Raw genomic sequence first — 19,250 nt, forward strand, 5'->3', positions numbered from 1 at the left:
TGAGGACTTTAAGACACAGAACAGATGAACACAAAGGACGAGAAGCAAAAACAATATAAAAACAGGAAGGGGGACAAAACATAAAAGAATCTTAAATATGGAGAACAGAGGGTTACTAGAGGGGTTGTGGGCATTAAGGAATGGGTTAGGGGCATTAAGGAATCTACTCCTGAAATCACTGTTGCACTATATGCTAACTAATTTGGATGTAAATTAAAAAATGAAATATAATTAAAAAAAAGAAAATGTTGTATATGTATTCAATGGAATACTACTCAGCAGTCAAAAAGAATGAAATCTTGTCATTTGCAACAACATGGATGGAACTGGAGGGTATTATGCTAAGTGAAATAAGTCAGATAAAGACATGTATCATATGATTTCATTCATATGGGGAATTTGAGAAACTTAGCAGATGACCATAGGGGAAAGGAAGGAAAAATAAGATAAAAACAGAGAAGGAGGCAAACCATAAGAGACTCTTAAATACAGAGAACTGAGGGTCGATGGGTTTGGGGGTTTGGGAGATGTGGGATAAATGGAGTGATGGGTATTAAGGAGGGCATTTGTTGGGATGAGCACTGGGTGATATATGTAAGTGATGAATCACTGGGTTCTACTCCTGAAGCCAAGACTATGCTGTGTGTTAACTAACTTGAGAATAAAATATAATAATAAAAAGCAGACAAAATAATTACCTTAATCTTTTTATTTTTTAAGTTTGTATTTTTATTCCAGTTAGTTAATATACGGTGTAATATTAGTTTCAGGTGTACAATTTCATGATTCAACACTTACATACATCACCCAGTGCTCATCACAAGGGCACTTCTTAATTCGCATCACCTATTTAACTCATCCCTCCACCCACCTACCCTCTGGTAACCATCTGTTTGTTCTCTATAGTTAAGAGTCTGTTTCTTGTCTTTTTTTTTTTTTTTTTGCCCTATGCTCGTTTGTTTTCCTTCTTAAAATATACATATGAGTGAAATCATATGGTATTTGTCTTTGTGACTGATTTACTATGCTTAGCATAATACTCTCTAGCTCCATCCATGTCATTGAAAATGGCAAAATTATATTCTCTTTATGGCAGAGTAATATTCCACATATATGCATGCCACATCTTCTTTATTCATTTATCAGTTGATGGACATTTGGGCTCTTCCCATAATTTGGCTTGGCTATTACTCATAATGCTGCAACAAACACTGAGGTGCATGTATCCCTTCAAATTAATATTTTTGTATTTTGGGGGTAAAAACCTAGTAGTGCAATTGCTGGATTGTTCTATTTTTAACTTTTTGAGGAACTTCCATACTGTTTTCCAGAGTGGCTGCACCAGTTTTCTTTCCTACCAACATTGTAAGGGGGTTCCACTTTTGTAACATCCTTGCCAAGGCTGTTGTTTCTTGTGTTTTTAATATTTTTAGAGATGATTCTTCTGAAGAAATAGGAGACACATTCTAGCTGGAAAATAAGTGCTAAAGGTACACAAAGTTTAAAGATTAAGATGATGGAAATATTGGTTTTAAAATAGGTTATCAATCAGAACAAAACCTTATCATTGACAACACAAGTCAGCCAGGGGGAAAAAAGGCTTAATTTGTTTATTTTCATCAGTAATGTGAAGAAGATAGGCAAATAACTTAGATTACACCAACTTAGACTTTGGAAGAAATTACAGAAATATGAAACATGTGCTCCCTTATACTAACACACATTCTGTGGTAACAGCTTTTATATAGGAACAAATAATAAGTATTCATGCATCTGAGGGGCTGATTATGAATAAATAATTTAGGCAAATAGCAGCATTGGTCAGCTGTGACATGCTGTGGTTATTCCCTATCCTTACAGAATGTTCTAAGACTGAGAACAATTCTGTTCCTCTCCAGCATGAGAATGATGCCTATGTATGTAGCTAAGCTAAAGGCCAAGGACAGCATTTAAGAGCACACCTGATGCAAACCATATATATTCCAAGGTAATGGGTGCTATGACCATTATTTCCTTGGGCTAAGGATGAAGGGAATGTAGACCCAAGCATTGGTACTATTTCTGTCATTTTCTTCATAACCACAACCTAATATACAAGCATCTATCATTTTAGCTATCTAAATGCCTTTGGTAAATATTTATTAATTCTGTTGAATCATGTTCATGGCTAGATAGAAATGAAATAAAAAGAGTATAAATCACTAAATTTTAGAAATTTCAAGCACATGGTTTATATCAGAGATAAGAATCAAAATTCAGTAAAGGATCTTGCAATTAATCGATTGTTATCCATATGTGGAATATTTAGGGACAGTAGGGTGGTTCAGTTGGTTAAGTGTCTGACTCTTGATTTTGGCTCAGGTCATGATCTCACAGTCATGGGATCCAGCCACACATTGGGCCTCCATGTGGGGTTTGGACCCTGTCAAGATTCTCTCTCCTTCCCTCTCTCTCTCTGAGCTTCCCTGCCCCCCATCTCTCTCTCTCAAATTACAGAAATAAACATTTTCAAAACATATATGTGGGATATTTAGGGAGAGATAGTTTTGCACATCCAAGTAAAATGTGGCCTAGAAAATAGATTTCTGTTTTGCTAGGGATGTACAAAGGGGAAGTGACATCTGCCAGAGACGCAGCACTACAACCCTATGGATGTCACATTGGCAAGAATGAAGACGATGATTCTCTGAAGACTTCCATGCCAAGGCCATATAATTTTTTTATCTTGATACTTTCATTCTGCACATTGTCTCCCTCAGAGCCTGGTGGACCTGCTTGTTCCGCAGAGTGTAGATGACAGGATTCAACAGCGGGGTCACCACTGTGTTCACAAGGGCAGCCTCCCTGTTGGAGTCCAGCTTGTTCATTTGCTTTGGTTTCACGTATATAAAGACACAGCTGCCGTATATCATGGAGAGGACAATGAGGTGAGACGAGCAGGTGGAAAAAGCTTTCTGTCGCTCCTTGGCTGATGGGAGTCGCACAATTGTGACTACTATGTTGCTGTATGCGATGACGGTTATGATAAGGGATGTCAAAAGGATCAACAAAGCAAGGACAAAGACCAACATTTCAACAGACCTTGTATCAGAACAGGAGAGATGAATCAGGGCACCAAGGTCACAGAAGAAGTGGGGAATGACATGGGGGCCACAGAAGGATAACTGGGAAACCTTTACTACCAGACTAGTGATGAGAGTGAAGGCCAAAGTGAAGCAGGCAGTGACCAAGAGGAAGCAAGTCTTGAGGTTCATGATGGTTGGGTAATGCAGAGGCTTGCAAATGGCCATGTACCGATCCACAGACATCACTGCTATGAGGAGGAAACCTGCTGCTCCCAGATAGAGAAACACAAAGGCTTGTATGAAACAGGCAAGAAAGGAAATGGTTTGCCGGCCTAAAAGAAAGATGACCAGCAACTTAGGAATAACAGCACTTATGAAACAACACTCAAAGAAGGAGAAAATGCTGAGGAAAAAGTACATAGGTGTCTGGAGCCGGGAGTCAGCACAGATGATGGTGACTATGACAGCATTGCCTGTAATGGATGCCAGGTAGGCCAGCAGGTGCACCAGGAAGAGGACCTTTCCCAGGTGTTGCATGGCAGGAAACCCCTCCAAGGTGAATTCTTGGACGGTGGTCCCGTTCCCCATTTCCATGGGCATCTCTTTCCACAGCATCATCCCTGCTGGTATTAACCCAAAATCAGCAACCACAAGCTTTTAGAGGAGCATGCTTAAGGTATTTGCCTATCCAAGAAGGTGGCTAGACCGATGGCTAAGTAGTTTAGTCAATTGGTTCTTGAATCAGATGGACCTGAATTCAATACTAGTTCAACAGTGTGTTCTAACCCCTGAGATGGGTCATCTTTGGAAAGTTAGCTAACCTTGTGAACTTCATTTTCACCCTCAGCAAAATGAAACTGATAAGATCTACCTGTTCATGTTCTTGTGAGAATTAAAGCGTGTAACTCACTTGACATATGATGCTAATGTTTCCTGTTGCTCCTCAAGTCTAACTGTAATGCTATGATCTTTAATATAATGCTTAAATATAGCATCAGCCATAGGCAGGGTTATTGACATTTTTGTAGTTATATATTTTATTGTTTTTAATGATATTATCAGTTTGTAAGTAAACATAAGAGTAATGTTAGTAACATTCCCTTTGAATATCCCTTTTAATAATGCAACACATTCTGTTGTCCAAGCTGTCATCATCATCATCTGTTGAGGATATATGCTTGTTCTGTGTTGGGTCATTGAAATTCAGTATTTCTATGACTCTTCACAATAACCATGAACCCCTTATTTTATAGAAGCAGAAACTGAGGTTTAGAGAGTTCTAGAGAACTTGGGTCACATAGCTGGGACTTTAGCCAGAATACCTGACTCCAGAGTACCTGCTGTTTCCAAATGCGGTGACAAAACATTTTAAAATGGGAGTAAATTTATTGTTGATGATTTCTTAACCTTAAGTGAAAGATTAGCTTCATAGCTTACTTGTTTCTACCCTTAGTTATAATCACTGATGAGTTACTGGCCTGTGGAATGACACAGGGCTTAGAGAGCATCTACTTTAGCACAAGAATTTTATAGAAGAAACTAGAGACCAGAGACATTGGGTGCTGCTCAACAACAGGACATGAACTGTAAGTCCAGAATTGACCACCCACCCCTTGGGTTCATGCTGGCCTGTGAGGGCGGTGGGACTGACAGTAGGTCACAGGATTAACCTACTTAAGAGGATATTCTGGGAACCTGGCACACATACACTGACTTTTCCATGAAACTCAGTGAACATTCTTCTCTCTTCAGTCCTCTCAATCAATGACTTTTCTTAAGATGGTGTTTGGCTCTAGTATCTCAAAAATAGGCTAAACACTGGGAGTGTGGAATGTGTCACTCTCACTAACCCACTGTGGGCCAGATCCCCTAAAGTGCTGCTTGTGAAACCGAAGTGCTCACCCCCAGCCTGAAGGAGCTTCTGCTTCTGTTCCAGTTGTCCCCAGTAAGTCCACAAATCACCACGGTCCCTGAGGCCAGTCACACATAGGAGTCACCTCATGGCAGGCAGGACTTCCTCCTCTTGCAACTATTATCTTCCAAGAAATCGAGAGCTTGCTGTGGGCTGAGAGGAAAGGAGAGAAGTAAATGCATTTATCATAGCCTGTTGTCCTACAGTAGGGTGAATATGCATCCCATGTTGCCAGTGTCTGGCTGACAAAGCCCTCTTTCTATAGCCCAAAATGTTTCGTACCACAGCAAGGCTACATGGCAGCCTTGACCACTGAAACCCCAGAAAGGAGCAGCTGGAGTAAAACAACCACATTTCACTACCACCAATTCTGGGCTAGAGCTGGAATCTCAGACTTAGGGTTCTTCTCCCAAGTGGGTAAAAGTCCGCCTAACATGCAACATTGTGGTCTACCTCACTCACCGGCTTCTTATAGGTTTATCCCTGGGTCCTGAGACAAGGTCCTTCTGCCATAGTGCCCCACTGTCACTGGTGCACCTGCTCCAAGATACCTTGTACTCCACCATGCTCCTCCATCATATCTTCACCTTTCCATATAGAGAAGCATCCTTGTTTTACTGCATTGACAATGAGAATCTGCTGACATGCAAGTCTGAGGCTCTCTGATATTTTTTATACAAGACTGGTCACCAAAGAGGATGGACCCAGCCAGTGAGCAGAGAGTGCAGCCCCCTAATTTTACTAGATGATGAAGACACAGGGGCAGAAAGTAAAGGCACATCTGGTGTCCTGGGGGCAGCTAATTGGTCACTGTTGAGAACAAGTTACTAGGGCAACCCTTATTTATCTTATTTATCTTCTCATTATTTATGGTGACACTGATTCCCAGATGTCCACACTGTTCTCTGCCAAGAGTTTTCAAGAAAACTATATGACAATTTCCCAAGGGTTTCTAAAATCCCAAGCTGAATGTTGCTACTAATTTGAGGTACAAGTCCAGAGTACAATTTTCTACATGTGGTGTATGCCAGAGCATACACCCTGGCTTTCATCAGTCTTTTGGGAAGATACTGGTGAAGTCCACCTTTCTTGGTCAATCATTCTTCATGCTTCTACCAATGTTATGATTCTTTTCATTGCATATTTTCATCTAAAAGATATCTTAATTTTGTTCCACAATCTCCTTGAAAAGGAAAGCACACACTTCTTCCTCTTCGGGGAAGAAAAGGAATACTTGGTGATTTCTATAAAATCTCTAGCCTGGCAGGACCCTCTCTCTTTGAAAGTATCTGGGAAGTGGATCCTCAGATTCTTTCTAGATGGAATAGAGGAAGAGATGTGAGCCTTAGGGTGGAGAAGCTGTATCCATAGCAACCATTGGCTTGAAAAACTGCTTCCTCTCCTCGGTACCTCAGCTAGGCTGCAGTGGCAGGAGTGATCCATTTTTCCGTGGCCTTGGCTTCCCATTGAAATACAGAGAAGTGGACTACACTCCCAAATGTATTTGCAGGCAACCCTGGGGCATATAGTAGCTGTATGGAAATTTGTTCTGCTTGAATCTTCCCTCATAAGTATTGAACTTACAAGGTCAAGACAAATATTACAGAAACTTTCACGAGTTTCATGTGGGTTCCACCTTCCCACTAATAGACAAAATCGTTTTTATAACATCTCTCCATCAACACACTTTACTTTCAATCCAGGCCAAACCTGGACTCCATGGTAATATTCTCAGTTGGAAGTTAGGAAAAATAAAGAATATGGGAGATGAGTTACAGAAGCTGGAGCAAAGTGAGACTATACATTTTAATGCTCAGATAAAGGATCCTTTGCATGGGTTATTAATTTTATTCAGTGCCATATTCATGGTGCAGAAATACCTTACACCTGGGGAGCACCAATGCCAACATGACAGTGGGAGGGTGGGAGGAGAGGGTCTCCATGTGGTTTGATGGAAAGGTTTAGAAAGGGGACACTCAAAGAAATGAGCTGAACTGATTACACTTTGTATCTAGCATAAGGGGTGGTGAACTGACACCAACAAATATTTCAAATTGTTCCACTTTTCTGGATAGTGCCTTCATGGCTCTCCAATACCAATATTTCTTCATGTTTTTTGATGCAGTCTCAATGCAATATTTTTGCTTTTTTTACCTTGCCTCAGCAACATTTCTAGAAAGAAATTGCTATGGCCTATGTCAAAGAGGTAACTGCCTGTATTCTCCTCTAGGATTTAATGGTTTCCTGTCCCACGTTTAGATCATTCATCCATTTTGAATTTATCTTTTTGTATGGTGAAAGAAGGTGGTGCAGTTTCATCCTGTCACATGTTGCTGTCCAGTTTTCCCAAACACCATTTGTTGAAGAGACTGTCTTTTTTCCATTGGCTATTCTTTCCTGCTTTGCCAAAGATTAATGGACCACGTAGTTGTGGCTCAGTTCTGCATTTTCCATTCTGTTCCATTGATCTATGTGTCTATTTTTGCTCTATTACCATATTGTTTTGATTACTACAGCTTTGTAATATAACCTGAAATCCAGAATCATGATGCCCCCATCTTTACTTTTCCTTTTCAAGGTTGCTGTGGCTATTGTGGTTCCATACAAATTTTAGGATTGTTTGTACTAGCTCTGTGAAAAATACTGTTGGTAATTTCATATGGATTACATTAAATGTGTAGATTCCTATAGGTAATATAGACATTTTAACAATATTTGTTCTTCCAATCCATGAGCATGAATGTCTTTCCATTTCTCTGTGTCCTTTCAGTTTTCTTCATCAGTGTTTTATAGTTTTCAGAGTACAGGTCTTTCACTTCTTTGGTTGGTTTATTCTTCAGTATCTTATTGCTTTTGTTGCATTGGTAATGGAATTGACTTCTTAATTTCTCTTTCTCCTGCTTCATTATTGGTGTCTAGATATGCCACAGATTTCTATACGTTGATTTTGTATCCTGCAATGTTACTGAATTTGTAAGTCAGTTCTAGCAATTTTTTGGTGGTGTCTTACGGGTTTTCTCTATAGAGTATCATGTCACCTGCAAATAGTTAGTGAAACTTTGTCTTCTTCCTTGCCAATATGGGGGCCATTATTTCTTTTTGTTGTCTGATTGCTGAGGCTAGGATTTCCAGTACAATGTTAAAGAACAGCAGTGAGAGAGGACATCCCTGTCTTATTCTTGACCATAGAGGAAAAGCTCTCAGTTTTTCCCCATTGAGATTCATATTAGCTGTGGGTTTTTCATATTTGGCCTTTAAAATGTTGACGTATGTTCCCTCTTACCCTACTTTGTTGAGGGTTTTTATTATGAATGGATGTTGTACTTTGTCAAATGCTTTTTCTGCATCTATTGAGAGGATCGGATGGTTCTTATCCTTTCTTTTATTAATATTGTATATCATATTGATTGATTTGCAAATATTGAACCACCCTTGCAGCCCCAGAACAAATCCCACTTGATTGTGGTAAATGATTCTTTTAATGTATTGTTGGATTCAATTTGCTATTATTTTATTTAGAATTTTTGTTTTTGTTTTGTTTTAAATATAATTTATTATCAAATTGGCTCCCATACAACACCCAGTGCTCATCCCAACAAGTGCCCTCCTCAATGCCCATCACCCATTTTCCCCTCTCCCCCCACACCCATCAACCCTCAGTTTGTTCTCCGTATTTAAAAGTGTCTTATGGTTTGCCTCCCTCCCCCTCTGTTTGTAACTATTTTCCCCCTACCCCTCCCCCATGGTCGTCTGTTAAGTTTCTCAAGATCCACATATGAGTGAAAACATATGATATCTGTCTTTCATTATTTAGAATTTTTGAATCCACGTTCATCAGGAACATTGGCCTGTATTTCCCCTTTTTAGTGGAATCGTTGTCTGGGTTTGGTGTGAAGATAATGCTGGCCTGATAGAATGAGTTTGGAAGTTTTGCTTCTATTTCTATTTTTGGAACAGTTTGAGAAGAATAGGTATTAATTCTTACTTAAAAGTTTGTTAAAATTCACCCGTGAAGCCATCTGGCCCTGGACTTTTTTTGTTGGGAGACTTTTTTTTTTATAATTCAAATTGTATTTGAATTTTATGATTCAAATTCTTTGCTGGTTATCAGTCTGTTCAAGTTTTCTATTTCTGCCTGCTTCAGTTTGGGGTGTTTATATGTTTCTAAAAATTTATCCATATCTTCCAGATTGTCCAATTTATTGGAATATAATTTTTTGTAATATTGTCTTCTTTTTTGTTGTTCTAAAAAATGTGATTTATTTTATTTTTAAATGTTTATTTATTTTCAGAGAAAGTGCATGTTCATGAGCAGGGAGGGGCAGAGGAAGAGAGAGAATCCCAAGCAGGCTTCACACTGTCAGTGCGCAGCCTGATGTAGGGTTCTATCTCATGAACCATGAGATCATGATCTGAGCCAAAATCAAGTGTTGGACGTTTAACTGACTGAGTCACTCAGGCACTCCCATAATATTCTCTTCTGGATGTTTATATTTCTGTGGTGTTGGTTTTTATTGCTCCTCTCTCATGTGTGATTTTATTTATTTGGGTACTTTCTCTTTTCTTTTTGATAAGTCTGGCTGAAGGTTTATCAATTGTACTAATTTTTTCAGGGAACCAGCTCCTAGTTTCACTGATCTGTTCTACTCTTTTTTGGGGGGTTTTCTATATCATTTAATTCTCCTGTAATCTTTATCTCCCTGCTTTTGCTGGCTTTACGTTTCATTTGTTGGTTCCTTTTCTAGTTCCTTTAGGTGTAAGGTTTGGTTGTTTATTTGAGATTTTTCTTGACTCTTGAGGTAGGCCTGTATTACCATGTAATTTCCTCTTGGAATTGGTTTTACTGCATCCCAAAAGTTTTGGACCACTGTGCTTTCATTTTGTTTCCACATATACTTTTTAAATTTCTTTTTAAATTTCCTGGTTGAACCATTCATTCTTTAATAGCATGTTCTTGAACCCCCATGTATTTGTGGGGTTTCCAAACTTTTTCTTGTGGTTGACTCCAAGTTTTGTAGTATTGTGCTCAGAAAAAAAAATGCATGGTATGATTTCAATCTTTTTGTGTTTGTTGAAGTCTGATTTGCTACCACTGTGTGATCTATTCTGGAGAATGTCCCATTTGCACCTAGTCTCTTTGTATTTGTTGAGGCCTTATTTGTGACCTAATATGTGATGGATTCTGGAGACTATCCCATTTGCACTGAAAAGAATGTGTATTCTGCTGTTGTAGGATGGAATGTTGTGAATATTTCTAAGTCCATCTGGTTAGTGTATCATTCAGAGCCATTTTTTCCTTGTTTATTTTCTGTTTAGATGATCTGTACATTGATGTAAGGGTGGTGTTAAAGCCCCTTACTATTACTGTATTATTACCAATGAGTTATTTTATGGTTGTTATTGTTTTATATATTTGGGTGTCTCCATGTTGGGTGCATGAATAGTTACAACTTTTATATCTCATTGTTGGATTGTCCCCTCTGTTTTGATATGGTGCCCTTTTTCATCTCTTGCTAGTCTTTGTTTTAAAGTCTATTTTGTCAATATAAGTATTGCTACTCAGGCTTTCCTTTGATTTATATGCATGATGAATGGTTCTCCATCCCCTCACTTTCAATATGCAGGTGCCTTTAAGTCTAAAATGAGTCTCTTCTAGGCAGCATATAGGTGGGTCTTGCTTTTTGATCCATTCTGGCTCCGTATGTCTTTTGGTTAGAGAATTTAGTCCAATACAGAGTAATTATTGATAGATATGTATTTAGTGACATTTTATTACTTGATTTGTCATTGCTGTTGGAGATTCTTTCTCGTCTTTGTCACTTTTGGTGTTTCTTTACACTCAAAGAGTCCCCTTTTATATTCCTTGCAGGGCTGGTTTAGTGGTCACGAACTCCTTTAGTTTTTGTTTGTCTAAGAAACTCTTCATCTCTCTTTCTATTCTGAATGATAGCCTTACTGGATAAAGCATTCTTGACTGCATATTTTTCCCATGCAGTACTATAAATACATCATGCCACTCCCTTCCAGTTGCCAAGTTTCTACTGAGAAATCTACAGCTAGCCTTATGAGTCTTCCCTTGTAAGTTAAGGACTTCTTTTGTCTTGCTGCTTTTAGGATTTTTTTTAATTGCTGTATTTTGCAAATTTAACCACAATACATCTTGGTGTTGGCCTACTTTTGTTTATTTTGATGGGAACTTTCTGTGCCTCCTGGATTTGGATATCTGTTTCTTTCCCCAGATTAGGGAGATATTCAGCTATTATTTCCTCAATTTTCTGCCCCCCTTTCTCTCTCTCTTCTTCTTCTGGGACTCCTATAATATGAATGTTATTGTGTTTGATGAAGTTGCTGAGTTCCTTAAGTCTATTCTCGTATTCTATAATTTTTTACTTCTCTATTTTGTTCAGCTTATTTTCCATTATTTTGTCTTCTATATCACTAACTCATTCCTCTGTCTCTTCCAGCATACTGTTCATTGCATCAAGCCTGTTTCCAATCTCAGGTTTTGCATTCTTCATTTCTGACTGATTCTTTTTTAACAGTGTGAATTTAAGGTGGTGGGCAAGTGAATCCAATTAGTGTAAAGGGTGGATTGAAGAAGACACTGCTAGGCCCCACCCATATTACCTTGGATTCAACTTGACAGGCAGCCTATAGGTTGTTTACTATAAATTCCTGCAAACTCTGTCAGTGCACTATTTTTGGCCCTGGGAGCACATTTTTCTGAGCATAAGACAAGCCAGAAGGGCTAGCGAAAGAACACTCCCACAAGCAATCCTCAATGGATGATGGGTGCAGAATTGTTATATACATACCCCATCTTCTTTTCTTCTGGGTTTGAATAATTCATAAGAATGTATTATACTGCTACACAGAATTCCACAGTGAGATTGGGCTCCAATTTCCCAGAAGGGTAACTGGCTTGGTAATACACAATTCTTTTTACTATAGCACTTTCCCTCCTCCCTACTGGTCATTCATGGAATAAACTCTCCAGTAAACTACTTGTCTTCAAATTCTTGCTTCTGGGTCTGCTTCTGGAGTAACTCAAACCAAAACATTGAATTTTTTTCAACTCCCTAGTTTATTTCTCCTGAAATTGACACCTTCTCTGCAAATTGTATACCTAATAATACTAAGAAGTTTCCTCTGTGAATCAATCCTTCAATTTTCATGGGCTGTCATATGAGAAACATCTTTAACAAAGTAATACTTTTCATTCTAAAATAACTGATTTCAAGGAGTTCATTAAGGACTTTCTGTTCCACCAAGGTGAAATAACCCTTCCCCCCCCCCCCCCCCAGGTCTTCCCTCTTTAAATTAGAATACCCTGGACATAACACAACAAAGAATGATAGAAAGATTCTGAAAAATAGAAAGAAGATAGTAGATGGCCTAGGGACCTTGGGACTTGAGGAATGATATGGCAGTCGTTTCCCTGGGTTTCTTTATTGCCTTTCTTTTTTTTTAATTTGTTTATATTAAATATAATTTATTGTCAAATTGGTTTCCATACAACACCCAGTGCTCATCCCAACAGGTGCCCTCCTCAATGACCATCACCCACTTTCCCCTCTCCCCCACCCTCCATCAACCCTCGGTTTGTTCTCAGTATTTAAGAGTCTCTTATGGTTTTCCTCCTTCCTTCTCTGTAACTTTTCCCCTGTCCCCTCCTCCGTAGTCTTCTGTTAAGTTTCTCAGGATCCACATACTGAGATACCTCATTGCCTTTCATATATCCCAGACAGGGTGCTTCAGAACCCTCCAACTCAGAACCGACAGATTTTTTTTTTTTTAATTTTATTTTTGGGACAGAGAGAGACAGAGCATGAACGGGGGAGGGGCAGAGAGAGAGGGAGACACAGAATCGGAAACAGGCTCCAGGCTCTGAGCCATCAGCCCAGAGCCTGACGCGGGGCTCGAACTCACAGACCGCGAGATCGTGACCTGGCTGAAGTCGGGCGCTTAACTGACTGCGCCAGCCAGGCGCCCCCCGACAGATTTTTTTAAATAGTTAAAGAAAAAAATAAAACTTTTCCCCCTAACCCAAACTTGGAGAAGAATGCCCTAATAACAGAATTTTTATCAATACTAACCCTACTCCATCCAAATACCAACAGAAAAACCATACCTTCTTCTAGTGGCTTCATCTGAGTCGAGCAAGGAGTATCTTCCCTGCTCATTCATGATAAAAAACAAAAATAAACTCCTAATAAGCTAGGACTACAGGGTAACTACCTCAACTTAATAAATAGCATCTACAAAAATACCTAGAGGTTCATCTCCTACACTAGTCTGGTTCATGAGGTCAGGCTGTGAAAATTGGAAGAGGTGGCTATTTTATCTAATGCACAGAAACCAAAAGCAGAGAATTCTCAGGAGTTCCCTGCCTTTAGATTAGGTTCAGAAATTATCTTCTTCTTTGGAGAAAGGAGGGACATAGACAGAACAGTCCTTGGAAGACCATAACGCCCAGGACAGTTTATAATCAGACCATTCCCAGACATAAAAATCTAAATCACTCAACATTCTTTGATAGTCTAAAGTTCTTCCTAATCAGAATATGCCTTAAATATAAGAAATTCTCAAATCAAGCAGGAAAGGAATATACACAATCAAATCAGACACAGTAAAAATCAAATGCACACCATGTACATGTCGTGTCAGATGTGACAGGTACTACTTCCCATTAGGGCCAATTGTCTTCAGTGGGGAGGGAGCCACCTACTCCAAGAAGCTACAAACACAATAACTGACCCAATTTTAATCCATTTTTTAATTATCAATGCATTCATTTTCCTTTTAAACTTTCCTAATTAGGAGTTCTGTTAGTTTGCTGCATAAAATGTTGACCATAATTTAGCTTAACCTGAAAGATGGTGGCAGCTCCCACACCTAAAATCACATTGGGAGAAAATATCTCTTACATGTGGGGAGAGAATCTGGTAGTGGGATCACCTATTTTTCAGTAACCTACTGGGACCAAGGCTTGGCAATATCAATTACAGGGGGAAAAGTTGAACAAATTAAAAAGTTTTGCCTTGGGGCGCCTGGGTGGCGCAGTCGGTTAAGCGTCCGACTTCAGCCAGGTCACGATCTCGCGGTCCGTGAGTTCGAGCCCCGCGTAGGGCTCTGGGCTGATGGCTCGGAGCCTGGAGCCTGTTTCCGATTCTGTGTCTCCCTCTCTCTCTGCCCCTCCCCCGTTCATGCTCTGTCTCTCTCTGTCCCAAAAATAAATAAACGTTGAAAAAAAAAATTAAAAAAAAAAAAAAGTTTTGCCTTTTATTTATGTTTCAAGAAAGAATTAAAGACAATTTTATTGGTTACATTTGATACACTAGAAGATGACAATGTCAAAGTGCCTAACCACCTCTAGGTTACCCTGAGCTACTTATGCCTCTAAAACCAATTGACCCAAAGAAAGAACCAGCTTACTGCTGGTTCATTTACATAAAAGATACAATTAATGAAATACCATTAATTTTCATTAGGCTATTATATGACTTTATGTAATTTTCAGAAACAATTTGTTTCTAAAATTTCAAACCATGAATACATAAAATGGTAATGTTTTCTATGTTTTCTTAGGTATCAGAAAACTCAAGCATAAGAATGTACCAGCAATTATTATTATTATTATTTTATTGACAACTTTTTAAATTCTTAGCTTAAAAAAATTATAGGGGCGCCTGGGTGGCGCAGTCGGTTAAGCGTCTGACTTCAGCCAGGTCACGATCTCGCGGTCCGTGAGTTCGAGCCCCGCGTCGGGCTCTGGGCTGATGGCTCGGAGCCTGGAGCCTGTTTCCGACTCTGTGTCTCCCTCTCTCTCTGCCCCTCCCCCGTTCATGCTCTGTCTCTCTCTGTCCCAAAAATAAATAAACGTTGAAAAAAAAAATTTTTTTTTTAAAAATTATATTATATGATTTATGTATACTAGGTTCTCCACAGAGAACCTAGTTGTTTGAATTGAATTCATAAAAGACCACTGAGTAGAAAATCAAGATATCCTTCAGCATAATATAGAGAATTAAGATGAATTTTCAAATAGTGAAAAGTATTGCATTGCAAAGTAAGATAGTACCCATCTAGATGAAATTAGCATATGCTAGATCACTATATGTAGAGATTCTATAGGAAAGATTTCTGCAATAATGGGAAATTGAACTAGAAGACCAAGAAGATCCACTTACCCTCCAAAGCTCTGTTTCTGCAACCTCACCCTGGACAGAGCATCCCTCAGAGCCTGGTGGACCTGCTTGTTCCGCAGAGTGTAGATGACAGGGTTCAACAGTGGGGTCACCACTGTGTTCACAAGGGCAGCCTCCCTGTTGGAGTCCAGCCTATTTGTTTGCTTTGGTTTCACGTATATAAAGACACAGCTGCCGTACATCAGAGAGAGGACGATGAGGTGAGAGGAGCAGGTGGAGAAAGCTTTCTGTCGCTCCTTGGCTGACGGAAGTCGCACAACTGTGACTACTATATTGCTGTATGCAATGATGGTTAAAATGAGAGATATCAGAATGACAAGCAGAGCAAGGAAGAAGACATATATTTCAACAGACCCAGTGTCAGAACAAGAGAGATGAATCAGGAAGCCGAGGTCACAAAAGAAATGAGAGATGACATTGGGGCCACAGAAGGATAACTGAGAAACCTCAAACACCAGACCAGTGATCAAGATGAAGGACAAAGCATTGCAGAAGAAAGCCAGAAGGAAACTAACCCTCAGGTTCATGATGGCCGGGTAGTGCAGAGGTTTGCAAATGGCCAGGTATCGATCCAAGGACATCACAGCCATCAGGAAAAAAATTATTGACCCAAAAAACAGAAAAGAAAAGGCTTGTGTGAGACAAGAAGTAAAGGAAATTGTTTGCCTTCCTGAAAGAAAGATGGACAGCAGTTTAGGAATAACTGTGGTAATAAAACAGCATTCAGAGAAGGAGAAAGTGCTGAGTAAAATATACATTGGTGTCTGGAGGCGATGGTCAGCCCAAGTGATAATGATGATCACCATATTTCCTGTGATAGAGGCCAGATATGCCAGCAGATGCATCAGGAAGAAGATGTTCCCCAGGTACTGGATGGCAGGAAACCCTTCCAGAATGAATTCTTGGATTGTTGTCTCATTCCTCACCTCCATGTTTATCTCCATTTCTCTGTCATCAACTCTGTTGGATCTGTTAAACAGAAAACACTATCATCAAGTGATTCTTATCATCAAAGAATAAAAAATTTAAATCATGGCCACTATTAAAAAAATAACTACTACTTGCAGCTACAACTCTGAATGAGGGCTTATTTTGTATCATTTAAATGCTGTATTAGAAAAGATTTTGAACTTTTTCTATTATTAAATTGTAAAAATTGAAGGCTTATTGTTTATTTTTGAAAATAAATTTTAATGTGCAACTTTACTTTTTTGGAAAATATTTTTTTTAATATTTTATTTATTTTTAAGACAGAGAGAGACAGAGCATGAGTGGGGATAGGGCAGAGAGAGATGGAGACACGAATCTGAAGCAGGATCCAGACTCTGAGCTATCAGCACAGAGCCCAACATGGGGCTTGAACTCAAACTGTGAGATCATGACCTGAGCCGAAGTCAGATGCTCAACCGACTGATCCACCCAGGCTCCCCGGAAAATATTTTTAATAAGTCCATAAGGTAAAGAATGCAAATTGAAAATTATTGTTTACACATCATGTATAAAACTAACAGATAACAATGAAGATTATCATCCCACAAAGAATATTTTTATGGGGTCACAGTTTTAATTTCTATACTTCAGGTATAATATGCAATATATGAAGCTGTCCTATGTACTGACTTCAGTCCTCTGGAAATAGAAACTGTGGTGGGGGGGGGCACCTGGGTGGTTCAGTCGGTTTAGCATCAAATTCTTGATCTGGGTTCAGTTCACGATCTCACAGTTCATAAGTTCCAGCCCCACATCAGGTTCTGCACTGATGGTGTGGAGCCTGCTTGGGATTCTGTCTCTCTTTATCTCTGCCCCTCTCCCACTTGTGCACACTCTATACATACATACATACATACATACATACAAGAAAGAAAGAAAGAAAGAAAGAAAGAAAGAAAAGAAAAGAAAAGAAAAGGAAAGAAAAGAAAAAGAAATTGGCAAGGAGATCATTTTCCTATTAGCATGTTCCAAACCAGTTATTTTCCTGACCTGAAGTTGGTTCAGCCTGAGTTCTTTACCCAAGACCTTAAGAGTAAGCAAGAGAGTGTTATGCTAAGTGAAATAAGTCCTACAGAGAAAGACAGATACCATATGTTTTCACTCTTATGTGGATCCTGAGAAACTTAACAGAAGACCATGGGGGAGAGGAAGGGAAAAAAAAAGTTAGAGAGGGTGGGAGGTAAACCATAAGAGACTCTTAAAAACTGAGAATAAACTGAGGGTTGATGGGGGGGTGGGAGGGAGGGGGAAGTGGGTGATAGGCACTGAAGAGGGCACCTGTTGGGATGAGCACTGGGTGTGGTATGGAAACCAATTTGACAATAAATTTCATATTCAAAAAAAAAGTAAGGAGGAAACCTAGTTTATCACAATATCTCATAACTACCCAGTCTTTGGGTTTAAGAGAAACTATGTCTAAAGGTTGGGGGCTAGAGGCATGGTTACATGACTTGGTTGTTCAGAATCAATGAATAAACATTTAATGGGTGAGTCAGTTTCCCTCTCACTCTACCCACCTGACAGAAAAATTCTTCCTTCTGCTCTTAGTCATAAATTACCCTTCAATATTGTTTTCTGGGAATATTTTTGTTACACCAGAAGATTTTGGTGTGATGGAATTACACCTGTATCCCCTTTGCAATCACTAGAGGAACATTGTTTTGTTTTGCTTTGTTTTGTTAATGCCAGTGTGTACCTAGAAGCCAGATGAATTGATATGTAATCTTTGGGGAACGAATCTGGGCATCCATTGGAAATCAGTGCTCTAGTGAGTAAGTCACCATAATTAAATTGTACTTTACTTAATTCTTTGATTTAGCTAAACCTATTACAGTAACTATGCATGACCCACAATACAAACTTAAACATAACAAGTCTCTGCTTTAAATATGTGACCTGTTAGGTTGCAAGTATCCTCACAGTCAAGTACTCACCAAGAAGCAGCTTACAGGAAACAGTTTCTTTGACAATATGCTTCTCTTTTCTTCCGACAAGCCAGGAATTTTCTCCTAGGCTAATGGAACGCAGGGTGGGGAAGAACACTCTTAAATGAGACGTACTTTTCCTTGAACTATTGAAGAAATCAATAAATGCCTTATGTCTTAAATTAATAGGAAATGATTAAGGCTGATTTTTTTTTTCATGGAAGACAGAGATTTCTAAACTCTGGAGGATTGACAGTCATAGTTTTCCCCTATAGCAACTGGACTGATAAATCCTAGATCAAGACAATAGAAAGTATCACAAATATGCACCAGAATTTGCTGATGCAACCATTTAAAATTCCTGAACATATTTATATCCAGTCTATGGCATACGATGACCCAGTCGTATGGCATACGATGACCCAGTCTATGGCATACGATGACCCATCATAAACATCAAATTTGGTCAGTTATGCATCCATACCACAAGAAAGTCAGGAAGAAGAGACAACAAAGGTCACTTTCCTTTGGACTCTTGTTAGTCACTTTCCCATCAACCAGTTGCTCCCCACCTTTCAGAGTAGCTGAGGATCATTGCAGTCATAAATGAGAATACATTCAAATGCCCTGATGATATATTTACTACAGGATTATTTACCATCCCCAATGAGACACACAGGGTCCAAAAGGACAAACCTCTGGAACACTGAGAATTCATTTAGAGGAGTATGAAAAAAGGAAGCAGGAACTAAAATCATAAGAGTCCCAGAGGACATTTAATTGTCCATATTTGGAAATGAGAAATTTCAGCAGAAATATAACATAATTGCCATTTCACTGCATATGGTAACATACAACTGTCATTACCAATAGCCCACACAATTCTTTGTACAAGTCTTCAAAGGTATATTTTCCATGAGTGGTCTAGAGTGGTAAAATTTACAAAATCCCGAATTACATATGTCAAAAAAGACAAGCTTAAATTTTTACAATTGTCTTTGCTTGTTTCCCTTTTTAACTTGGTATTTTATTGAATGAGGTATAATCTACATTCTGTAAAATGAACAAATTTTAATTGTACAGGTTGATAATTTTCTAAGTATATAAATAGCCATGTAACTGCTGTTCAAATCAAACTATAAAACAGTGC

The 19,250-nt window shown here is 38.9% G+C and overlaps 2 protein-coding genes across 2 annotated transcripts; both read right to left on the bottom strand.

Moving 5' to 3' along the window:
• Positions 1-2,720: 2,720 nt before the first annotated feature.
• On the bottom strand, positions 2,721-3,683 carry LOC115527415 (olfactory receptor 6C74-like). The gene has a single exon (XM_030335014.1). It carries the CDS (start codon positions 3,681-3,683, stop codon positions 2,721-2,723), a length of 963 nt encoding a protein of 320 aa, XP_030190874.1.
• Positions 3,684-4,687: 1,004 nt separating this feature from the next.
• LOC115527413 (olfactory receptor 6C74-like) lies at positions 4,688-16,149 on the bottom strand. Its single transcript, XM_032595240.1, has 2 exons — positions 15,168-16,149; positions 4,688-5,130 (listed from the first exon to the last, which is right to left on the bottom strand). The coding sequence occupies exons 1-2, from the start codon at positions 16,127-16,129 to the stop codon at positions 5,064-5,066; spliced, it is 1,029 nt and encodes a 342-aa protein (XP_032451131.1). The 5' UTR covers positions 16,130-16,149; the 3' UTR covers positions 4,688-5,063.
• Between the last annotated feature and the right edge of the window lie 3,101 nt (positions 16,150-19,250).

This window comes from Lynx canadensis, chromosome D2 (assembly GCF_007474595.2).
Source record: "Lynx canadensis isolate LIC74 chromosome D2, mLynCan4.pri.v2, whole genome shotgun sequence".
Classification (NCBI taxonomy): domain Eukaryota; kingdom Metazoa; phylum Chordata; class Mammalia; order Carnivora; family Felidae; genus Lynx; species Lynx canadensis.